Source organism: Neodiprion fabricii, chromosome 6 (assembly GCF_021155785.1).
Source record: "Neodiprion fabricii isolate iyNeoFabr1 chromosome 6, iyNeoFabr1.1, whole genome shotgun sequence".
NCBI lineage: Eukaryota > Metazoa > Arthropoda > Insecta > Hymenoptera > Diprionidae > Neodiprion > Neodiprion fabricii.
Window position 1 is genome coordinate 12,676,950 of NC_060244.1, and position 24,525 is coordinate 12,701,474.

General features: G+C 38.6%; 1 protein-coding gene across 4 annotated transcripts in view; it reads left to right on the forward strand.

The window, feature by feature from the left end:
* The window catches only part of LOC124185018 (dipeptidase 1-like), a 1,685,273-nt gene that overhangs the window by 642,803 nt on the left and 1,017,945 nt on the right, over positions 1 to 24,525 (forward strand). For all 4 annotated transcript variants that reach the window (XM_046575303.1, XM_046575304.1, XM_046575306.1 and 1 more), the window contains exon 6: positions 17,791 to 17,923. In XM_046575303.1, the coding sequence (XP_046431259.1) occupies positions 17,791 to 17,923 (133 nt within the window). The remainder of the gene's footprint in view (positions 1 to 17,790; positions 17,924 to 24,525) is intronic.

Consider the following 24,525-nt stretch of genomic DNA (forward strand, 5'->3'; position numbering starts at 1 on the left):
TCAGCCATACGATCCCTACTACCAATGACGCACCAATTCATACCAAACAATACAGACACCCAAGAGTACACAAAGACGAAATACAAAAACAAGTGACCAAACTCCTTGATCAGAACATTATCACACATTCTTCATCTCCTTATAATTCTCCGGTCTGGATCATCCCCAGGAAATCAGATGCTAGCGGCGAAAAGAAGTGGCGAATGGTCATTGACTTCCGGAAACTGAACGAAAGAACCATTGGCGACGCTTATCCGCTACCAAATATCGTCGATATCCTAGATCAGCTAGGTTCCGCAAAATATTTCTCAACGTTCGTAATAGAATGGTTGGGAAAAAACGAGACTCCAATAATTCTATTGGTATATTCATTATATAGAAATACGTTAGGTTAATATTCGAATTTTCTGGAAAACACCTGACATTCGTGGCGCTTTCTCTGCGATCTTGTTTTCGACTCTATTTGACTCTGTGTACCGAAAAACAACACTCTTGCTTCTCACACACTCACTCGGTATTAGAATACATACGTGTAGGTCAGATTCGGTTTCCTCAGTGTCACTATACATTACAGAGTGTAGATATATGTGTGTACAATATAAATGTATAGTACATACATCAACACGCCTCCTTACATTTGTATTGTACACTTGATCATTTTCATTTTATCTTATACGATATTCATCATTATTCTAAACCTTTCAAATTTTTCCATACATAAAGCCTTTGTGAATATATCCGCAATGTTTTCATTAGAATCGATCTTACATACTTCGATCAGTCCTTTTTTTACGCTCTCGTGTACATAATGGTAATGAATTTCTATGTACTTAGAATTTTTTGTAAAGTTCCCATAATTTGCAATATTTATCGCGCCAGTGTTATCCTCAAAAATCTTTATCGCTTCAGACATTTTAACATTAAAGAAATTTAACAATTCTTTGACAAACTTTATCTCGCTCACCGCCTCTGAAAGAGCTATATACTCAGCATATGTTGACGCTTTCGTTACACCTTTTTGCTTTCTCGATTTCCAGTCGATCACATTTCCAAACAGTCTAATAACATACCCGGAAGTGGACTTTCTGTCAATAATATCTCCAGCCCAATCCGCATCTACGAAGCAATCAATTATTTCACTATTCTTATTTCTATTATAGTTCAGTTTTAGGTTTTTAGTCAGGTACAAGTATTTTAGTACACGCATTGCATACTTCCAATGTGTTTCGTTATATTCATTCTGATACCTGCTTAAATAATTTACACTGTGTTCAGCATCGGGTCTTGTTTTCGTACTTATGTGAGACAACTCACCTATTAAATTTCTATATTTGATGTGCGGTTCACAATCATTAGCCTTTTCTAATTTCAAATTGGTTTCCATAGGAGTGCTGTATAGTCTGCTGCCTTCTAGCTGATATTTACATGCCAATGACTCAATATACTTTTCCTGACTTAGTTTCATATCACCTCTTTTATAATCGTACACTATGTTTATACCAAGATACTCTTTGACTTCTCCCAAATCCTTCATTTTAAATCTTTCTGATAGCAATACTTTTGTTTTTTTTAATTTACTCTCGGTTTTACAACAAATCAGTAAATCATCAACATAAACTAACACATACATAATATTTTCACCCACTCCATGACTGTACAAGCAATTATCAATTTCACTCCTTTTAAAGTTTAACTTTGTCAAATACTCATCCAGGCATTCGTACCAAGCTCTTGGACTTTCACGTAGTCCATACAGTGCTTTAATCAGTTCACATATTCTTTTTGTACCATCTTCATAACCTCTAGGTTGACGTACATATATCTCTGAGCTTACTAAGCCGTTAAGGAAAGCAGTAGTTACATCTAATTGTTCAATTATTAATCCATATTGGCAACAAAAGGAAAATAGAATCTTCATAGTTTGAGCTTTCGCTACAGGTGCATATATATCGTCAATTACATTTGTTTGTTGATATCCTAATACAACCAATCTTGCTTTATACGAACCATTAGATTTCCTCGTATAAACCCATTTTACATCTAAAATTTTCATATCCTTTTTTTCATTTACCAGGACCCATGTTCCATTTTCATCTAGACTTTCTATCTCTTTGTTCATAGCTTCAACCCACGACTCCTTTTCTTCACTATTAATCGCCTCCTCAAATGTGTGAGGTATATCGACTCTACAAGAATTTACTTGAATGCTATGTGCACTATTTAAAGGATATCTTACCGGAATCTTTCTTTCACGCGCAGGTCTAAGTGGAAGTTGTAATTCTAGCAAATTATCTTTTCCTGGGCTTTCAACTATAGTTTTGTTCAACTCATTTTCATCCTTCAACATGTCATCATCTGAGTTCTCATCTTCATTAGCATCATACTTATTATTCAGATCATTATCATCATAGTCAATTCCTATGCATTTTACATCCTTTTCAATTATATCGACATTTCTAGCAACTATTATTCTGTTATTGAGTAGGACTCGATAGCCAACATCACTGTAACCTAATAATACACCCATTTCGGCCTTCTTATCAAATTTTGAATCCCTGCATTGTTCGGGCCTTTTCACAAAAACTTTACTCCCGTATACCCTCAAGTTCTCTATATTTGGTTTTTTCTTAAAGAATATTTCATACGGTGTTTTTCTTTCGACTGTGTTTGTCAAGGTACGATTTTTTAAGTACGTTGCTGCCATAATGATTTGAGGCCAAAATATTTTATGTACATTTGCTTCTGTTAACAGACAACGTGCCATATTCATTATTGTCCTGTTAAATCTCTCAGCCGTACCATTTAGTTCATGCACGTACGGTGGGCAATTATTTAGTGTTATTCCCTTTTCTCTTGCATAGCTATAAAATCTGTTATTTAGGTATTCTTTGCCATTATCGCATCTCAAAATTTTTACTCTCTTTTCTGTTATGTTCTCGACTTCATTAATGTATTGAACTAGACAATCAAACACTTCACTCTTGGTTTTAATGCAATACACTTTAGCTACTTTACTGTAGTCATCAATGAAGGAAACAAAATATTTTTCTCCGTTCAAACCCGCTGTTTTGAAACTACCACAAACATCAGTGTGGATAATTTCTAATACGTCTTTAGCCTTAGTTCTATTGTTATTAAAAGGTAAACAGTGCATTTTACTCTCAATACAGGTTTTGCATTTCATGTATTCGGATTCCAATTCACAAGGGATACCTGTTACCAATTGTTCGTTACTTAATGTGTTCAGATACCCAAAATTAACATGGCCTAACCTCCTGTGCCATTTCTCTTTTAAACTCATTTTATATGTATTATTGCATTCGATATTGTTAACATTACCCATTTTATTTTTTAATGTACCTTTTAGTTTCAGAATTTTATTCTCTTTGAACCCTACTGCAATTACTTTATTATTACTATCAATAATCTCCGACGTATTACCCTTTGAGACAATTACGTTTTTTTCCATTATTTTTCCATAGCTAATTAAATTTCCATGCATTTTTTCCGCGCGAAATACATTTTTCATATTCACTTCATTTTTTGTTCCATACGCATTAAAATAACACACTACGTTCCCTATCTTCGTTGCTTTTATTGATCTATTATCCCCCAAGAAGATATCAATCGGTTTCTTTAGTTTTATACTCTTTTCAAAATATTTCTCATCGTTGACAATGTGATCGCTACATCCGCTATCTAGTAGCCACAAAATTTCATTGTTACATAACTTTTCGGCCTGCGCCGCATGCGCCGTCGCTACCCATGCGCTTGCGCCCGAATCGTTGCTGTGTTGTTGTTGTTGACCTATGTTGGCTCCCTGCCGATAAGAGTTTCCGCGCCCTCTGCCATAGCTTCCTCTTCCTGCTCTGCCTCTGGTCCGACCACGTAGCGAGCCTCTCCAACTGCCGTTGCTCCGTCCAGAGCTGACGCCATCTTGTCCCGCATAGCAATCGCGTGCGAAATGCCCAAATTTTCCGCACTTGAAACAGCCTTCCCTTTTTTCCTTTTTGGCGGCAAATACATTCGATTTTCTTTCTCCTAGGTCATTTTTATTCTTCATTTCTGCTATTTGAATTTTATTCTTCACGTAAGCTGCTGTCTGATCTTCTTCTTTCAGTGCATCGATCAAGTCACCGATGTAACTGTACTGACTTGGTAGCGTATTCAACATGTAATTCAATTTTTCTCTTTCATTTACGTTTGCGCCCGCACTTTTCAATTCGTTCATGCATTTTTCAAATTCACTAAAAAATGTCGCCGAGTCTTCATATTGCTCAGGCTTCATTTTTTCTAGTTTATTTCTATAAGCAATTTGTAGCGCCGTAGATTCCTTCAAGTATATTTCATCGAACTTTTTTATAATTCCGTGAGCCGACGTCTCGTCGCACACGAACTCCAACTGCTTGTTTGAAATTGCACTGTAAATATAGTTGATCGCTTTTAGATCGTTTTCGTCCCATTCTTCATTATCTATACTTGTTTTTTTTTTTTCTTTTTATCACCTCATCACACTTTTTCATTCTTAGGAACACCATTACTCTTTTCTTCCACATGTTATAGTCTTCCCCGTCAAACACTGGTATGGTGGTCCTTTTTTCCTCCATCTTGGATCTTCTCCAACGTTCTCGAATGTTCCTTCGTGTTCGAATTTTCTGCGTTTCACATACGCGCACTTTCTCGTTTCACTTTACTTTAGGCCAAGAAGGAACCACGGACCTCTGCTACCATGTTAGAATGGTTGGGAAAAAACGAGACTCCAATAATTCTATTGGTATATTTATTATATAGAAATACGTTAGGTTAATATTCGAATTTTCTGGACAACACCTGACATTCGTGGCGCTTTCTCTGCGATCTTGTTTTCGACTCTATTTGACTCTGTGTACCGAAAAACAACACTCTTGCTTCTCACACACTCACTCGGTATTAGAATACATACGTGTAGGTCAGATTCGGTTTACTCAGTGTCACTATACATTACAGAGTGTAGATATATGTGTGTACAATATAAATGTATAGTACATACATCAACAGTTCGACCTGGCTTCCGGGTTCCACCAAATTCCAATGGATCCCGATCACAGCGCAAAGACCGCTTTTTCGACTCCTCACGGCCATTTCGAATATACTAGAATGCCATTTGGCTTCAAAAATGCCCCATCCACCTTTCAACGTCTAATAGATCAGGTTCTATCGGGATTACAGGGTACAGATATGTTTGTCTATTTGGATGATATAGTCATTTACTCCCGATCCTTGGAGGAGCACGAAACCAAATTTCGGAAACTCATGAAGAGATTGTCTGATGCAGGACTAACCCTGCAGCCAGATAAATGTGAATTTCTGCGTAAATAAGTAGCATACCTAGGTCACGTCATCACTCAAAATGGATTGAAACCTAATCCGGAGAAGATATCAGCAATAAAAAACTACCCAGTTCCCAAGAATCCTAAACAGATCAAACAATTTTCAGGCTTGATAGGCTACTACCGAAGATTCATTCCTAACCTTTCAAAAATTGCTAGACCTATTAATAATTTGCTAAAGAAGAATAGCCCTTTCCTATGGACAGCAGAACATCAATTTGCGTTCGAAACACTACGCGATAGTCTGTGTCGAGAACCGATACTGCAGTATCCAGACTTCGAAAAACCCTTCGTCCTAACAACCGACGCTTCAAAGTATGCAATAAGAGCAATACTTAGTCAAGACGACAAAGATGGCGAGGATTTACCAATCGCGTATGCATCGAGGGTGTTACAAAAGGCCGAAATCAATTACTCGGTGTCCGAAAAAGAATTCTTAGCAGTCGTTTATGCCGTCAAGCATTTTCGTTCTTATCTTTACGGTAGAACCTTCACTCTGGTAACAGACAACGAACCACTAAAGTGGATCAAAAACGTACGGGACCCGACTTCTCGTTTAATGCACTGGAGACTGAAGTTGGAAGAATATTCGTACGTCACAAAACATAAAAAAGGAATTGGGAAATCTGCCGGGGGCGTGGCTTCTCCTTGCGGCAGAAGCAGTAACTATTCTAAAACGCATTTTTAAATCAGCTTTCGTGTTCTTATGTGAAAGCGTGTATTTATTTACAGTTATTAAACTCGAATTTTCAAAAAAAATTCAATAAAATATGAAATTTTCAATACAAGGAATTTGTGAGTTTGCAAATACTCAGCCTAGTCATAAAAATTTTATTGGTGGTGAAGATATACTTGATGCGGGACATCTAATGAAATGTGGCCTACAGCAATCAGATACTAGTTGTGATAATGAGTATAAAATAATTGCATTCTGTCTCCAAACTTCTCGTTTAAAAGATCCACCGCATGAAATTGTGGGTGCAATATCGCAATTTTGGCTGCAATGAAAAATAAAATTTAATGTTTATTGTTTTTTATTTTTTCTGACAAATATTACATGACAAAAAATTTCGTTTGATATTGATGATAAACAAATAATTATGAAATGAAATTCTATAGGTAATTACTTACATGTTGGTATGAAGTCATTTTTGGTGAAATGTAATGAAAACACTTTTTTTGACTGTGTAACCTCATTCCCAATTTTCAATGCTTTTATCCAAGCTAATCGACGATCAATTACTTCATCTTCACCAAATTTATTTTTGATCACTGCAAAACTAGAATTTGCCGAAGGAAAAGTGTAAAATCGAACTGTATTGTTCTTACTAGACTTGCTATTACACCCATACACGCAGCAGAAAGTTTTATTTTTATTTTCTCGTGGTGGAAACTCCATGATTAAATTTTTTGATTAAATATTGAAATTTGAGATGTTTTTAAGTAATAACTAAGCTCATAGATAATAATTGATTACTTAATATTTAAAAAAAAGTTTAACACTTTTAAACTACATTTCTCACATATTATATTTGATATCAGCAGTTTAAGCTTGACCTGCATAGAGTAGTTTATATTTGATCCGTCAGGTAGCGTATCTGAGTGGATGATTTCCCTATAGCGAACTCTAACGCAGACGCGCTTTCCAGAAATCCACCTGTCGACTCTTTCCGAATTCTACCTATTACCTCAAAACGGCCACGACCCGATACAGAATGCTCATCTACTGACGCCCACAAGCGCGCCAAAGTAGCTCACCAACACCCAACGCGTGCTCGCGAACCAGATACGCTATCTTCGTCTACCAGCGCTCACAAACGCACCAAAATAGCTCACCAACACCCAACACGTGCTCGCGAACCGGATACGCTATCTTCATCTACCGGCGCTCACAAGCGAATGAAACATGTAGACCAGCACCCAATACAAGCGCATGGATCTGCACATGAATCCACCAGCCCTTCCCCACGAAGACGAAACAAAGCATTACAAGACACTTCGACTTCTACTGTTACCTCTGACTCAAGTGCCAGTATGACTGACAATAGCAGCGCAACGGAGGCACCGATCGTAGTCGATGAAACGATCAAGCAAACTACGGAACGAATTCAACCACTCACCTCATCTGAATCAAACCAAAACTCCGGTAAGCCCCAGGGTCCTAGTATTAAAATACGTGAAGAACAGTCCGACACACTGAATAAGCCGACACCCGAAGCCACTACCAGTAAAGGACGAAATTACGCCCCTCGATTCACGGAATTCGTAACAGATCTTAACCACCTACCATTAACGCATAGTAAATTTATTCGAGAGATACGCGCCAATCTCCTCGACTGACAAGATAACTTAGCCCACTGCATCTCGGCAGACTGCAAGACATCACGAGGAGTCGCGGGACATCTAATCAATAGGTAAATAATCACCCGAGATCAACTACAACAACTAGACCCTGAAGTAACGAACGTATTGACACTGCCACATGGTAACCGCCTCATTTACAATCTAGTAACAAAAAAATACCACTACCAGAAACCAACTGAAGAAACACTGTTCAACGCCCTAGTAAATCTAAAGAATTGCTTAGAACAAGACAAAGTCAAATCGCTCTCGATTCCAAGACTAGGCTGCGGCTTAGATAAGTTAGACTGGAACCTTGTTAATCGGATGATCCATTACATATTTAAAGACTCCGACATAACGATCACCATTTGTAATTATCAAAACCCGACTTATGACTCGACATCTTCTGAATCTGAAGCAGACGCACCAACACCCAGAATCCCTGCTTCCCCTTTAACTCGTCGGCCAATGCGTCGGACCGGCACTAGGTCAGCTCCAAGACATGCTCCGGTTTCTACTCCTCGCGCTACCCAACTGATATCTCGGAGAGTGACTCCGTGACACATGATCCGGAGTCAGCTGTTGAAGACACGGATAGCGATGCCTCCGTTGTACCTACGGCAACGCTACCACCTTTAGGCTCACAACGTCGCGACAATCCCGAAGAGCGAAAACCGGACCGCCCCCATATTGACAATGACAACTTTTGTTGCTTAGATCACTTCATACAAAATCAAAATGACATATTACCAACACCCAACGTAACCGAAACTAATGACGGACTTCTCATGTTGTGCGACAATTACGCTCATTTCGTATCAGCTAATTGTGGTTGGACAGAAGGACTAGAAAAACAGTTGATAGACGGAAATCTAATAAGCATGGAATCCTTTCAAAACCAGAATCCAGAAATATCCGACGTAATTAAAACTCGGTTGAAAAACAACAAATACATATTCACCCTCGTAGTGAAACCACGTCAATCAGACCCGGGCAGACTTGACGACATTTTCTACACGTTAGTTAACTTGAGGATTATCTTGTCCGGACTAGACATTCGGTCCATATCATTCCCCATGTCAGGACCAGGAGTTGATGATATTCTACGATCTATCTTTAAAAAACTCATTTATCACATTTTTGCGGATTCAGACATTCGAGTAACACTTTGTAGAAATACTACAATTATACCAGACGAACGATTACGCGAAGACATGATCAAAGAGTACCACGAGTCACTGATCGGAGGACACCAAGGTGTTACAAAAATTTTCAATAAAATAAGAGAAAAATATTTTTGGCCAAATATGAAAAAGCAAATTCAAAATATCATCAGATCTTGCGGCAGTTGCCAGAGGAAAAAACTAGTCAGGATCAAAACAAAATTACCCATGGCAATCACTGACACGCCCGCAGAGGCCTTTGACAAAGTAGCTCTAGATTCAATTGGTCCACTCCCTGTTACGAAACAGAATAACCGCTACCTTTTGACGATCCAGTGCAATCTGACCAAGTTCTTAGACGCCATTCCAATTCCCGATGCTTACGGCAAAGACGATAGGGACAGTATTCGCTAAAGAATACATCACGCGCTATGGATCTCCACGAACTATACTCACTGACCAGGGACGAAACTTCATGAGTACCGCTTTCAAAAAAATATGCAGGCTCTTCAAAATTAAACAACTACGAACAACCGCCTATAGACCGCAATCAAACGGCTCATTAGAAAGAAGTCACCTTGTAATTACCGAATACATCAAACATTACACCAACGAAGGTAAAAACTGGGATGAATTCATACGTTTCGCCATTTTCTGCTATAATACAGCAAAACACGACAGTACACATTATTCACCTCACCAGCTGATCTTCGGCTCGGAAGCTAAACTACCGACAGATGCGATACTAAGCAACACATCCACGCATACATACGATACATTCCTCCTCGATCTAATAGCGAATCTCACAGACATCCGTAAATGCGCCGCGTTGAACCTGAAACAAGCTAAACAGAAAAGTAAAGAACACTACGACAGGACGGTTAAACCACAACGATTTGACGTAGGACAAACTGTCTACCTATTGAACGAAACAAGGTCAAAATTCCAAGATCATTATAAAGGCCCGTATGTACTCAAACGAATAATAGATGACGTTAACGCCGAAATATACCTCACGCTGAACAAAACTAAAATAGTTCATCTCAATAAACTGAAAATCGCACATACATAGTAAAATCCCACATTAACCCCTTCAATAGCAACTACAGTACAACCGACAATAGCATGCTACCAAATTGCCTGCGATCGCGTTACATTACGTCTCATACTCTTGCATATCCTTGCAGGTGGAGTGCTCTCGACAGCAAGACAGACGATTCGACTAATGTCGCGATTAAGCAACTGAATCAGAACCCGGTAATCTTCTTCGAACAATTGCAAGACCTACGTACATATAACAAAGAATGGACTTTGCTGAACTACATAGACCTCCAATATTTATTCGACCGATTTGACCAAGCATCAGAATTCTTAACCATAATAGAAGGTAAATGCTCTGTCGCCAAAAACTACTGTTACACCGGCGACCATATTCAAATGTTGGCTGATAGAATAAAAACCATGAAACTATACCAAAACCGAATAGGATATTTAGTTGGCCATCGCACAGGCGAATCCACTCACTCCGAACTTGCTAAATTAGCCCACCATCGCGGAACACGAGGCGCGATTAATTTCATTGGTAGCGTATCAAAATCGTTATTCGGCACCCTAGACGTAAAAGACGGAGAATATTTTAACCAACAAATTGACAACTTGTACAACGACAGTAGACACTTAGCATCCCTGCTTAACAAACAGACAAATATCGTACAGTCAACGTTGGGCGTCTACGGGAAAGAAATCAACAGTATGATAAGCCACGACCGCGAACAACATAAATTACTCACGGCCCTCTCGACTGATGCAGCTATTTCAAAAGCCTTAATCGCCAACAATACCTTCAGAACGACTTTACTTAACCGAATAATTGACCTGGACCGACACTTGAACGAATACGAACTTGACCTGTCCAGCTTAGTAAACGCTATCCTCTTCGCTCAAAAAGGTATCGTCCACCCTAAAATTCTATCACCAGAACAAATTATTTCCAGTCTTAAACATATCCAGTCACTCAGACCACAAATAGAGTTTCCTATTCCAATGGATCCAAATTACGCTGAAGAACTGATTCGAATCTCTAAAATCGACATAACGTATTACGAACCCAGACTGCTTTATGTGATATCTATTCCATTGCTCAACTCCGAGGCTTTTGACCTGTACCGACTGCTTCCCGTCCCCGTTAGACAGACATACGACTCTGCAAATAACAAATTCGCTTACATTCAACCTGGCAGCGACTACATAGCTATAGCACTTAACCGAGCGTCGTACTTTCAAATCTCGGAATCCAAATTTAGTAAATGCATTTTATCCTTAGGAAAATTCGTATGTAAGTTGACACAACCGCTTTTCCGACCGTCGACTCACAAACTCTGCGAGGTAGACCTTTTTCTGAACCCGTCCAGAAAAATTTCAAAACAATGTGATATCAGATTGACCGCATTCGATGGAACCTACTGGACGGAATTATCAACATCTAATTCTTGGATTTTCTCAGCTTCCACTCCTGGGACTCTTCATACTCTCTGCCCAAATGACCAGACTCTCGTGTCACACTTTCCGGTTCAGGTATTATCACCCTAGACGACCTGTGTATGGCTAGTACTTCTGAGGTCACTCTCAAAACTTCGAAACGCTCACAATCTACCGAGACCCTCTCCTACGTCCCCAAAGTTAACTTGGATCTAAGTCAAGTATCCCTCAGTCTTGATTTTAATATTTCCACCGACTTATCCTTAATTGCAATCCCCCCACTCCACAAAACCTCGCACATAGATGTACATGCCTTGGCCAATACCGGACTATCGCTGCAGGATATCGCAAAACAAGCTACTGATATCAGCACACACCACCGCACGCAGCGCTATATGTTGCACATCAAAGACACTCTTACTTACAGCGGTGTTGGTTTGCTATCTCTCGCAACCCTATACTTATTCTACCGTCACTCATGCCTCGGCAAGGTCTCATTACTCTGTGCACACATTGCAAAACAACAAAAACGAACCAGACATTTAGAGCCATACAAACAGGGTATGACAATCCAATCGAGCTAAATATTATTCACCCACCTACTTCTTCTGTCCTACCCATTCCCAACGAAGTAGAAACCCATCATGCAGTTCCTCACACACCACCTCCGCTTCCTTTAAACCCACCAGTACTTAAAACCTTACGAAAATCTTATTACAAATAGGCGACTACTATATTGCTACCAAGATCTGCTGTTGCGCTGTCAAACAGACATAAGTAAAATAAATACTTGTGTACACTACTGCACTAAAATGATTGTAATGACGATTTTATACCCTTAGTTTACAATTAGCCCAAAATGTATCTACACTCATAACCGATATCTTTGTACGAATAGGTCAAACTCTGTATCTCGATATATCAAGAAAAAAAAAAAAAATGTAGTATTACTTAGTACCCAGCTAATCAAAGAAATCATTGTTGTTTAGTCTCAAGTGTACTAACCCGCTTCCATGCGCATTAACCCTAGGCGCCTAGCTTTAAACAACATTATGTAACCATAGTATTATAACTGTATGCCTTACGCTCATACGTAATCCAGAATATAAACCATACACTACCTATAATAAGATAAATTGTAAAACTAATTTTAAGCACATACTTTAAAATCATGTTTCACATTTCCACCTTCTTGCTTCCCATATTCGGGACCATACCTACAGCTATGCTCCCTTTGACGGGGGGGGGGGGGGTTACGTCCAGCATACCACTTCTGTCTATTTTTCCTACTCGCTAACTCTCCCACAGTTCTTACATTAATCTCATGGTCTCTGTCCTGTCCTCTTATCTCTACGTAGTCTCACGCTATTCACTATCACGCTTACTCATCAAATTCCATTTCCTACTCCTAGCATTGTCACACCTTTTCTGCACCCGTACGTTTCACGTCTCGAGGGACACTTCTATTCTAACTCTCAACAACGTCACATCTAGACTTCTTACATAGCTTCGTACAGCACACTTCGTTTTTACCGCCATCTGAGCTTTCTCGAAATAAATATATAAGTAATATCTCAAACAAACCCTACGTTATTCAATCCTCATCCTGCTTTCCGGTTGACCTGGAACGTAAAAGCGAAGTCAACCAGTTTACTCTTACCGCTCAGGAGTAACTCTACTCACGGACGTAACATAGATGACGAATTTAAAATTTTTCCGAGAGTGGTGGATAATTTTATAGTTATTTTTATGATCTCCAATGTTCTGGTCACTTAAATAAGTCAAATACTATATTATAAAATATAATTAATGTGTTCTGATGTTCTGGTCACTCAAATACTATATTATATAATGTAATTAATATAGAAAAATTTGCTATAAATAAAAGTGCGTAAGTAGTACTATCTCACAAATACTCTCTGTTTTTCCAATGTCTATCATACCATGTTCCATTGTTATGCTTGTTAGATGTGTTCATATAGTTTTCTTCTATTTGCAAAGACATTGTCCTGTAATGAACTTTAATTTATTGATTATAAGTCAAATATAAAAGAATGGGAAATAAATAGACAATTACGGGCAGTAGTTGTTGACGATCACAGAGCAAATTATGCATGTATTTGGGTCATTTTAGTTTAAAAGTCAACTGTCATTTAATAGTACAACATCCCTAATTTCTAGTCCCTGCACGTCGCAACCCAACAAACTTGGTTTGATAGTTGAAAAGAAAAAAATATAAGTGGACGGCTTAGGTGTATAAGCTAAAAGATATATGAGACAATAGTCGAGTAAAAATAAAACAAAATAGTAACAATAACATTAAAACGGACGGTAAAAGTGTATATAGATAAAATCGAGCGGAACAATTATTCGAAATATTTGAAGGGAGAGTGTGTGATGTGTCGTATCTATAATTTGAGAATGGTGTGACTTTCTTTCTTGTTTCCGTTCGTCGTTATTTATTGAATTCGTTACCTGATCAGGATTTGAGTTAATTTCACACTTTATGATTTCCTGACACCTCCATACGCAACTCTCTTCTTCTAAAATCGTAGGCCTACTAATTTGCCGATCGGCTGATCCGCTGATCCGCTGATCCGTCCGAACTTCGGTTCTTACTTTCGTCGATCAAAATATATACATCGTCACAGTCCCCACGCAGGGTCCCGAAAAGTGTGTATAGCCCCAGGCCCCTTACACATTAAATTCGGCCCTGATAGTGAAGAAACCCATACTAGTTTAGATGGGAATGGTTTACGATTCATGGGAGTACGCCCAGGCATTCGCAAAAAACGTCTTTTTCACGTCAATCAATACACAAAAAAATCGAAAGCCGAACTGAACACCAGTGCGTCTGTAAAAAAATTAAAAATCTTGACAGCACTCGATTTAAATATTGGCCGCGCACATGGCTACGTAATTGTAAATTTTCTATCCATGTTCACTGCAATTGCTTCTCTCATAAAATGCAAAACTTGCAACAGTGACATCAAGTTCTCTGAAACACGAGTTATAGGGTTGGGATTTACCTCAATTATCAAGTGCGAGAAGTGCGAGCAAAAGTAGATAAATTCGAGTCCTTCGCCTTAAAGTTATTGTTACGAAATCAATCGCAGCTTCATGTTGGCTATGCGAATATTAGGTGTTGGATTAACAAGAATGAACATTTTCTGCGATATTATGAATCTCACAAAATGCTTCAGTCAACCGCTCTACGACAAAATTACCAAACAAATACGAGATGCAGCGAAAGAAATTGCAGATTCGTCCATGCGAATGGCAGCTGACGAAGAAAAAAAATAACGGCAGAAAACGAAAACACCAAAGACTCTCATGGGTTCGCCGTCTCCGGGGATGGTTGTTGGAGAAAAAGAGGTATTTCTTCGCTGCAGGGTGTTGCGACACTTATCGGGATTTTTTCTGGGAAAGTTGTCAATATTATCGTCAAGTCGTTATTTTGTAAGGCATGCCAATCGTGGAGTTCAAAAAAGGGAACAGAATAATATGAAGAATGGTACGCGGAACATGAAGATAAATGTACAAGTAACTACGAAGGAAGTTCTGGAAAGATGGAGATAGTGGAATTGTTGAAATATTCAGCAGATCTAAAGATTTACACGTGACAAAATATTTGTATTTGGAGATGGCGATGCAAAAACATTCAAGAGCATAACAAAAGCCAATCCGCATGGAAATAACATTATGATACGTAAATGAGAATGCATTGGTAATGTTCAAAAATGAATGGGCAGCAGACTCCGCAACGTCAAGAAACAAACAATAGGTTTCGGAGGAGGAGGAAAATTGACTGCAAAATTGATTGACGAATTGACAGTGTTTTATACATTTGCTGAGAGAAATAATCGCACGTCTATCGATGATATAAAGAAAGGAATCTGAGGAAAATATTATCACAAGTGCTAAGCCGATGAAAATCCTCAGCATGACAACTGTCTATGTGGCAAAGAAAGTTGGTGCACGTGGCGACAAGCCGAAGCCGCAAACACGCTAGACTCATGTACCCATAAGCCTGCACTCGATAAAACTGTAGCAGAAGCGATCAAACCAGTGTATGAAGCACTTAGTAACGACGAGTTACTGGAGAGATGTTAGAAGGTTTCACACAAAATAATAACGAGTGTTTGAATTCTAAGATTTGGAAAATTGCTCCGAAAACTTAATGGCGTGGTTTATCGCTTGTTGAAATCGCCGCATATATGTCGGCTAGCACTTTTAACGACGGAACAGTCGCCTTTCTCCGAATTATAAAAAACCTTGTTATCACAATTGGGTCGAACGCGATTGAAACTTGCGAACATCTGGACGAATTACGCCTTACTACCACTGGAATTCATTCTGAAAAGACAACAAAGGAAGCAAGGCTTGCCGCCAGAAACGACAAAAAACATGTAGAGACGTTTAGATGGCAGGGAAGGCTCCACATACAGCGTGGAATGCTATTAAATAAAATAAGTTTGCATTTATAATAAATACCGCGCGGCGTGCCCGACCGCCAACTTCGAAGCTATTTTTCCACGATTCACTTTTTTGAACCTTGTGAAAGTTCTAACTCTTGAACGAAGCTTCAGATCGCCTGGAAATTTTTACAACATATTCTTAGTATCATCACCTATCGAGCGAACTACATAAACGAAAATGTCAATGACACAAAAAAAGTATAAAGAATAAAATACCGACAGAAAATTAAATAAAATAATTTTAAGTTTCGAATTTTTATTATTATATATTTTTTTTTAATAATATCGTTGATTCACACTGAAGATACATTCATTATGCAATTATAAATATTTTCATTTTTTTTTTTCAGATACCCACATCGATGCCGAGAACTTTCACCATCAACGCGCGCGCAAAAAAAAATACATTGCTTTGTTATGTCATATCTCCGCCATTTGTTAATAATTCTGATTTTTTTTACATATACTGAACCACGTGCATAAATAATCTGTAAAAAAATGTTGTTAATATTTGCGTCATTTTTTTTTAACTGCGTCTAAAAAAGTAGCTTCGAAAATGGGCGAAATCACGTATATAAGACCTTAATAGCGAAAATACTAGACTTATCACAAAATATTGTGGGTTTCTTTTATGAAGTATTTCAACCACTATAAGATCATATCATTCAATTGATTCAACTTCAGCAAATTTATTTTATAATTATTATACGTAATATTATGTAATTTATGTAATTCCACTTCAAAGGCATCTTTTTTTTAGCAAAAAATAAATTTGCTTAAGTTAAGAATTATTTGAATGACATGATTTTATAGTCGTTAAAATGCTTTACAAAAGAAATCGACAATATTTTGTGATAAGTCGTTATTAATCTCGAGAAAACGTGAATTTTTACATGATTTCAACTTTAACCTTGAATAACTTTTGTGAAAGTTCAGTTATCAAAAAATGATATCAGACCTTTTCTGTAGAGCGTTGAATTTCCTACAAAACTAAGTGACGGAAATTTATGTAAATTGCCTCTTCACTGAAATACAAAATTCAGAATGAAACTAAAACTATTTTCGCGTGTTAATCAAATGGAAAATGAAGAATGGCGTTCAGGAACTACTAAATGTCAAAATTAAACGCTTCTTTTTCGCCCAGGGGTCTCACTTGCTGTTTCTAGAACTGTTAAGCGTGTGAACTTAAAAAAAAAAATTCAATTTCCATGGACCGGTCTAATCTATATACTCCAAAAAGTGTTTGGTCTGAAGACGACAAAAATTCTTGATCGAACTGATGATTTCTACGATGTTGGAAATATTAGAATTTGTATATTTCGGCTCTCCGTGCATCGGTCGTACTGATATAGGGCTTAATTGAAAGCTTTAAAAATCTATAAACGTATGAAACTTTTCGAATCTCGAATTTCATTATAAGACGAGAGCAACATGTGTTAATATTTTTGCCGGATCAGCCAAAGGCTTCTGTTCACTGTAGAAGATAGTGCGTCTGTGAATGCGCGTTCGAGTTTTTTCTTAATGAACTTGGCGCGATTGGTGACCTCCGATCCTAATATATAACAATATTGATAGAAAAACGGATTTGAGAAAGATGAAAATTAAAATATCAGATTTTATGAATTTATATACTACTGTGCATCAAGTATGTGTCATTTACTTTACTGGTGACTGAATAATATTTGTCCCCAAATCCAGGTACTTTCATACTAACCCTTCACTTAATGAAAACCTTCACGTATTGAAATTAATCCCGTTTCCCTTCAGTTATGATATATCGAAGTCCCACTGTATATGGATATCCACTGGATAACCCAATGACGTTCTTGTGCTATGAGGGTTGTTTCTTTTAACCCTTTGATTTGGTTTTCCCTCTGTATCAATTTTCTCTATCTGTCATGCAATTGTTGTCTCATTTTCTTCCTCTTCTCATATCTTGTCTATATGCATATTACTCAGTTCTGGTCCGCCTACGTACCGTGTGGAGCTGCACAACTGAATGCCGTTCAATTGTCTTTGGAGCAAATTGATGTCATACGGAGATTGGCAGAAATGAATGCGCACCATCTAACCTTAGTGACGTCCGTAAAGGGTGAGTTAATCCAACTGCATGCGCAATCATGTAAAATATAGACGATTTTTGTTGATTTTTGATAGAACTGGTAGGTTTTTTTTTTAAATTCCGATGATTGAAAAGAACATAAATGCCCATCTACCAACTTTCAGCCACCTTCTGACGGTTGAAATTATGTTTTGACTGCAATAAGGATATCACGTCTGCGAGTTGAGGTTCCAAGTGGTCAAAGTTTAAACAAACTATAGTACCAAATGAGTGTGGATTAGTTTTTGGATTTAAAGGTCGTAATAATGAAGTAGAAAAACTTGTTGACGTTTCGGCCCAAGATGAGGGCCCTCCTCAAGACGAAATTATATAATTGGATCTGTTCAACCAATACACCAAATAAAATTACAATATTGAAAAAATTGCAAACAACAAACGTATTACAGACATTATATATAGAAATCATGATGAAACTAAACTTGAAAATATAGTAACCAAAAATTTGACAAAAGTATAATTACCTCAAGTGCAGCGTATCGATTCACGTGCACTCATTATATTTGTATAACGTACAGTATAAATGTTTAAAAAGAAAAAGAAAAAGGGTATTCACGATCGAGTTAAATAAAAGTAAGAATCAAATAATGATGAAAGAAATTTAAATTTTTAACAAAAAATATTTTGGCTGCTAATGTCACGTGCGGAGCGGTCTCGCACGCGACTACTTAACCCTCTAAGAGAAGCGTAGAGGTTTATATTTATTTTTTTGGTGGATTAGTCAGTGATCGTGCTATACAGGGCGATCCTGGGAATTGGCTAGGAGGATTTATTATTAATATTATAAGTAAATGTTGGCGGAATGCGAAGCTTGAATGAAATTTCGTGCAAAGATAACAAATGAAAATATTGGACGAGGAAGCAAGTGTTACAGAAATATTCTTATTCTAAATTGTACACACTCATACGATTACTTACTCTCCGGTGGTTTATTCCAACCTCACTCACGCTTCTACAAATCTAAACGATGGCTCACACATACGATGACACACTCATAACACACTCACAATTAAAACTACACGGCTGTATGAGTCCATGGCATGAATTGCAACAACTTGATATCTAGCTTCGAAGACTGATATCGCGACGCGAGATGCTTAGGCGACCGCATATAGAATTAGAGGAAATTCGCTCTATTCGTCGGTGATGCGAAAAAAGTCTTCACGCGATAGCTTCTGAAGGAGCCTGATTTCGGTAGATGTTGGTTTTATTCTGTCTCTAACGGGACTGACTTCGCTCGCTCATACGACACCCCTTGGAGCGTCGGACAGCGAGCAAAGTTTCTGTCAACGTTGCAAATTTAAAACAAAGGCTCGCCCAGCAAAGATCTTTCTCGAGGCGCGTGGTCTCGCGCTCGCCTCATCCCGGTGTTTGATTACACCTGGGATCCGGCGGGCGCGGGAACACTGACGTTGTTATGGTCAACTGCGCCGCTGCGCTTTTATCATGCCACTAACAAAAATATAAGGGAATTAAAATTTAATAATTGTGTGAGAATGTTATTCCTTAAAAATACACGAGAATACAATTCAGAACGGTTCGTACTTCCATGCATTTCTCGCAACGTAATTCCTAGAAATAAAGATTATGCTTCCTCGTCAATTAATATTAATTTAGGGGTAAACATTAATAAAGTAATGATATATATTTATAAGTATGTATACAGACGGCGTACGTGACATCCCTCCCCCCTTAGGTGTTGATGCCCCCATCGACTCGGTGCGCCGGGCCGACGGTGACACCGGCACTGGAGGGACGGCTCTCTCCTGACCGCATGTAACTCGGTTATTTGAAATTTGCAGATTTCATGCATCGCACATGCGCATTTCATACGCTCATACACACACATATGCGACGCATTTTTCTTCACTTTCACCTTCACTTGGTCAACTGCGCCGCTGGTTCGTCGCTTGGTGAGCCTCGCGTCTCGCCGACGATGTCGTCACCCTCGTTCGCTTCCTCGCTGAACGTGGCATCCCTTGCGTCTCCCTCCTCCGCCAGTTCGCCTTGCAGGGCATCTGCAGGGTTCATTCTAGAGAGAGGGGTAGCGGGTGGAGTTCCACTCGACAGTGTTGTCCATTCGATGAGGTCTCCCTCGTCCTCCGGTTCACCTTGCAGGGCATCTGCAAGGTTTACTTCAGAGAGAGAGGTAGCGGGTGGAGTTTCACTGGACGGCGTTTCCCAGCCGATGAGGTCTCCCTCAACCTCCGCCGAGTCCTCATCCTCGGTTCCCAAGAGCAGTTCGAACTCACACTGGAGCATTATCCAGCACCCCATGATGCGTGACCGCACCGCGGGGGCCATGTTTCTGCTCAGCTTCCTGTAGTCGATTAGGAAGGGAGCTTATTCACTGACCTGGATGATGATCGGTTCTGTTTGGACTCCCTTTTCCTTGGTGTCCCTCGCGTTTGATGTTTGGACACCTTTGTCCTTCCCCAGAGCAGTAGCGCGATGGCGGAACGTCGTTGTCTTACCCGCGTTGTCCGGCCTGCTTGACGGACCGGCCTTGCGATTCGGAATTGTGGAGGCCTCCTTCGATCTTAGGGAGCGTTCGAAGGTCTCCACGCAGTGACCAGCGTGGAGACCCGGTCGGCTACCGACATTCTGGCCCCAGAGGGTGCATTCGCTGCCCCCTGGCCTCCGGTTCGATAAATACCACTCAAGGTAGCACCCCTCTCAGTGCTTGCCGTCTGCCGCTTTCCCGCATGTTGGGCAGACTCCTCGCAACATCTTCTACCCCGCAAGCACCATCCCCGAGGGCGGGGGCATCTCCATCAGTTTCGGCAAGGTGGCTGAGGCTGCCGCCTCAGTTGACGCTGACGACGAGGATGATCCTGATGCCTCTTTCCCCTTGACCGCGGGTGGTCGTCCACCCTACGCGATCTGCACCACTTCTTGATATGTCTTTTGGTACTTGACGGCGTGCATCGGCCGAGTGTTGCTTGGCACGGTAAGCCAACAGAGAGGGCAGGGGCGGAAGTCAGAACCTGCGGCCCGATCTGCCCAACCGTGGCAGCATTTGCTCCAGTCCGCGCACTTTTTAAAATTTTTCCCGCATACCACGCAAATTTGGTTTATTTTCGCCCCTGAAAACACGATGCGGTATGTATTGCTCGCGTTAGACATTGTCCTTAGATTGAGTGGCAATGAAGGCTATATATCGCGTGACTAAAGGTAAAAGGGCGCATCCCAATCTATGTGCCCTTTTACCTTTGCAAAAGTAAAAGGGCGTATAATTTTTTTTTTTATTGCCAATCAAGTGGTTGATATATTCTAAGCTTAAAATCAAAAAAAAAAATTCCAAAGGTGAAAGGGCGTATGTCTTTAATTATACGCCCTTTCACCTTTAAGAATTCGAAATTTTGGCAATCTAAAGGTAAAAGGGCGTATAATTTTTTTTTTTTGACAGTCAAAATATGAAAAAAAAAAAAAAAAAAGCAAAACTTTCTGTGGTCGTGAGAGCGTACGCCTTTAACTGTACACTTTTTCAAAGTTAAAACCGAAAATATATTCAAAAAACGTTAAAGTACGCGTGATTGTTCTAATGTTTTTTATTTCAAAAATAGTTGTAGAACTTAAAAACATGAAAAATTATTATATAAATTATAATGTTAAATTAAAAAAAAGGAAACAGCGTGTTCATTCAGGTGCAATTCCCACACCCTCTGGCTCCGTATCGACTACACCTTTTCCTGAAACACAAAAAAAACTTGTAAAATATTATATTATAAGAATATTAAAAAAGATTCAAATTGAGAGATAAATGTACAATTTGCATGGATTGAATCTTTTTTTTTTTTAAGAGATAGACAAAATGTGTATAAATTTCAATACCATGAGCTAATTGTCGATAGAAACGGTGATATTTTCTAGGAATGGTTCCTGATGAACAAAAGTATTGCAGATCATCATATTTGACTGTTGATATTGCTAATTTTTTATCGTAAAGGTTTTCGAGATCAATATGTCTTTTGAAAGATCTGTTCAAAATCACAGTTTTGAAAGATTCCCAGTACTCTTTTTTAATTAGTTCTGATCTGAAATTAAATCAAAAAATTTATGAGAATAAAAATGTTTGGAAAAATCAAAGTACCCAAATCAACTGGTCTTTGATGCATTGCACTATAAGTCATGTAGTTCAAAACAAGTTAGTAAAAAATATAAGTAGTACCGAGTACTTTTACGCGTAATCTGGAACCATTTTGCAGATTTCCACCCAATTTTAGAGTTGTCGCTGAAACGTATATTGGATGGAAAGAACTGAAAAAAGATTATTTCGAAGAGGAAATAAGTAAAAGGAAATGAAATATAGCTAATTTTTTTTGCATGCAATAACTATGAGATCATAAGCATATATCACTAACGACTGAAAAAGTCAGAAATAGCATAGGATTGATTGGATTCTTACCACGTCTTTCAAGTTTTTATAGTAAATAAATTTATCGTGTGACATTTCATATACGTGGTACTGTTTACCAGTTGTTTTGGCTTGTCGGATCACTTTAACCCAATCGATAGGCGCATGGATCGGAGTACCACGTGCCGCGCGTTCAATGACTGAGTGCATTGTATCGCACTCCATGTAGGTATGTCCAGTCTCCAAAAACTTTAAATTAATTTCTTGGAGATTCGGATGTTCATGAATCGTTACACCTAACATGGCGACAACGATCGAATTTTTATTTTGCCCTGAAAGTTAATTAAATTATTTTCATTAAGTTTAGTAAAGTTAATTTAATTTTTTAATTAAATCATTTAATTGATTTACCAGCACAATTATCGGCATACAAGTTCAATACTTTCACTTCAGCAGGAACTTCTTCTCTGATAAATTTGGCTAAGCAAGTAGAGATTTCTTGCGAACCTTTGTTCCCATCATACTCCGGCCAAATATAGCAATATCCTTAAATAAAATTTTCATATTCACATTAATACACGAATAAAAAGCTCGTCAAGCTGAGTTCGACTATAGCAAAATTGTCCAAAAAATGCGTCATGACGACAGATTCCTATGAAATTTACTAAGAAGATTAGGTCGAGCTGCGAAAATCTATAAGAAACCTAAATCATTTTGGAGTTAGAAAAAAAATTTTTTGAGCCAAAAATTTGCTTTCTGTCAACTTACCATTATTTTTACCGACGTCAAAAATAGTAAAATTATGGGAGGCTAATTTACGACGGTAGAACAGATCCTTGGTTTTAAAAAACGGAGAATACAGAGTAGCCTCTAAGTCAAAAACAGCTGTAACAACAGTAGTTGACTTTTTTGCTGTCTGCGTATCAAGGTTCTTTTGATCTCGAGCTGCATCCTTCCTTCGAATATGCAGATCATATTTATTTTGTTGTTCTGCTTTTTCTTCATCTGTCAAATAATAAAAACGAGCACACCAACACTGGTCTTTACGCGGTTGATGAAAACCGATGTTTAACTCCTCTAGTTGTTTGTAGTAGGTTGCGTCAGATACTTGGCGAAATCCATTCTCAATGGCATAAGAAATATATAATTCGTACACTGATCTTTTAGAAGTGAAACCTTCGAGATATATCTTCGAACTATCTCTTCGACACCAGTGTGCCGGTACCTTCGGCAACAAGGATAGATGATGACGTATGTTATGAATATCATTGTCAGACAATTTATTTGTTGGTTCATTTTCACCTCGACGGTCTGGCGATAAAGATCCTGTAGCACTGCGTTTCTCCTTAGACATCATAACTCGAATTTTTTTGTTGGAAATGTTCAAGGTTTTTAAAAAAAAACTTTTACATACTATTATGTATGCATTGTCGACTTTGAATCTGTATATTATTTTGTTCCTGAAAAAAATAAAATAAAATTAATGATCCTTACATTGGAAAAAAAATGATTTGAGAATTTTAATTCACTTACTTGCGTCTAGGGTTAGTTTCATCGGTTTCTATGATCAGTAATTTTCCTATCAACTCACGTTGTCGATTAACATCACCTAGCTTCCAAAATTCTTCAAAAATCACTTTTCGCATATCTTCACTCACGCTGAATTCGCAGTTCATTCTGCACTGGCATGACGAACGCATTCTCTTAGCTGGTTGTATTTTTCCCGAGGCTGTAGTGTATTCAAGCCCAAGATTGCGAGTCGCTTTACGCTTACTCCTCACCCATTCATGAGGCTTAGGTCTCTTTCGACGAGTCCTTTTTTCAGCTCCAATATTGTCAGCTTCATCAGCAGATAAGACATGATTATTTTGAGAGTTGACGTCAGATTCTTGAGAACTAGATGTAGTTGGGTCGTCAATATTGATCTCATCTTCATCAGTAGATGAAGAATCATCGTTTTGAGAATTGACGCTAGATTCTTGAGAAATAGAAGTATCTGGGTCGTCAATACTGATATCTTCCTCAGCAGATGACAAATCATCGATTTCAGAATTGGCTCTAGATACTCGAGAAGCAGATGTAGTTGGATGATCAATATTGATCTCATCTGGTCGCTGAACAGATGTAGGAGGTGAGGTAGCTTCCTGAGTCTCATCATCATCATCATCATCGGTTTCAGAAATGATATTATTCAATTGACTGTTCAAATTTTGAGAGG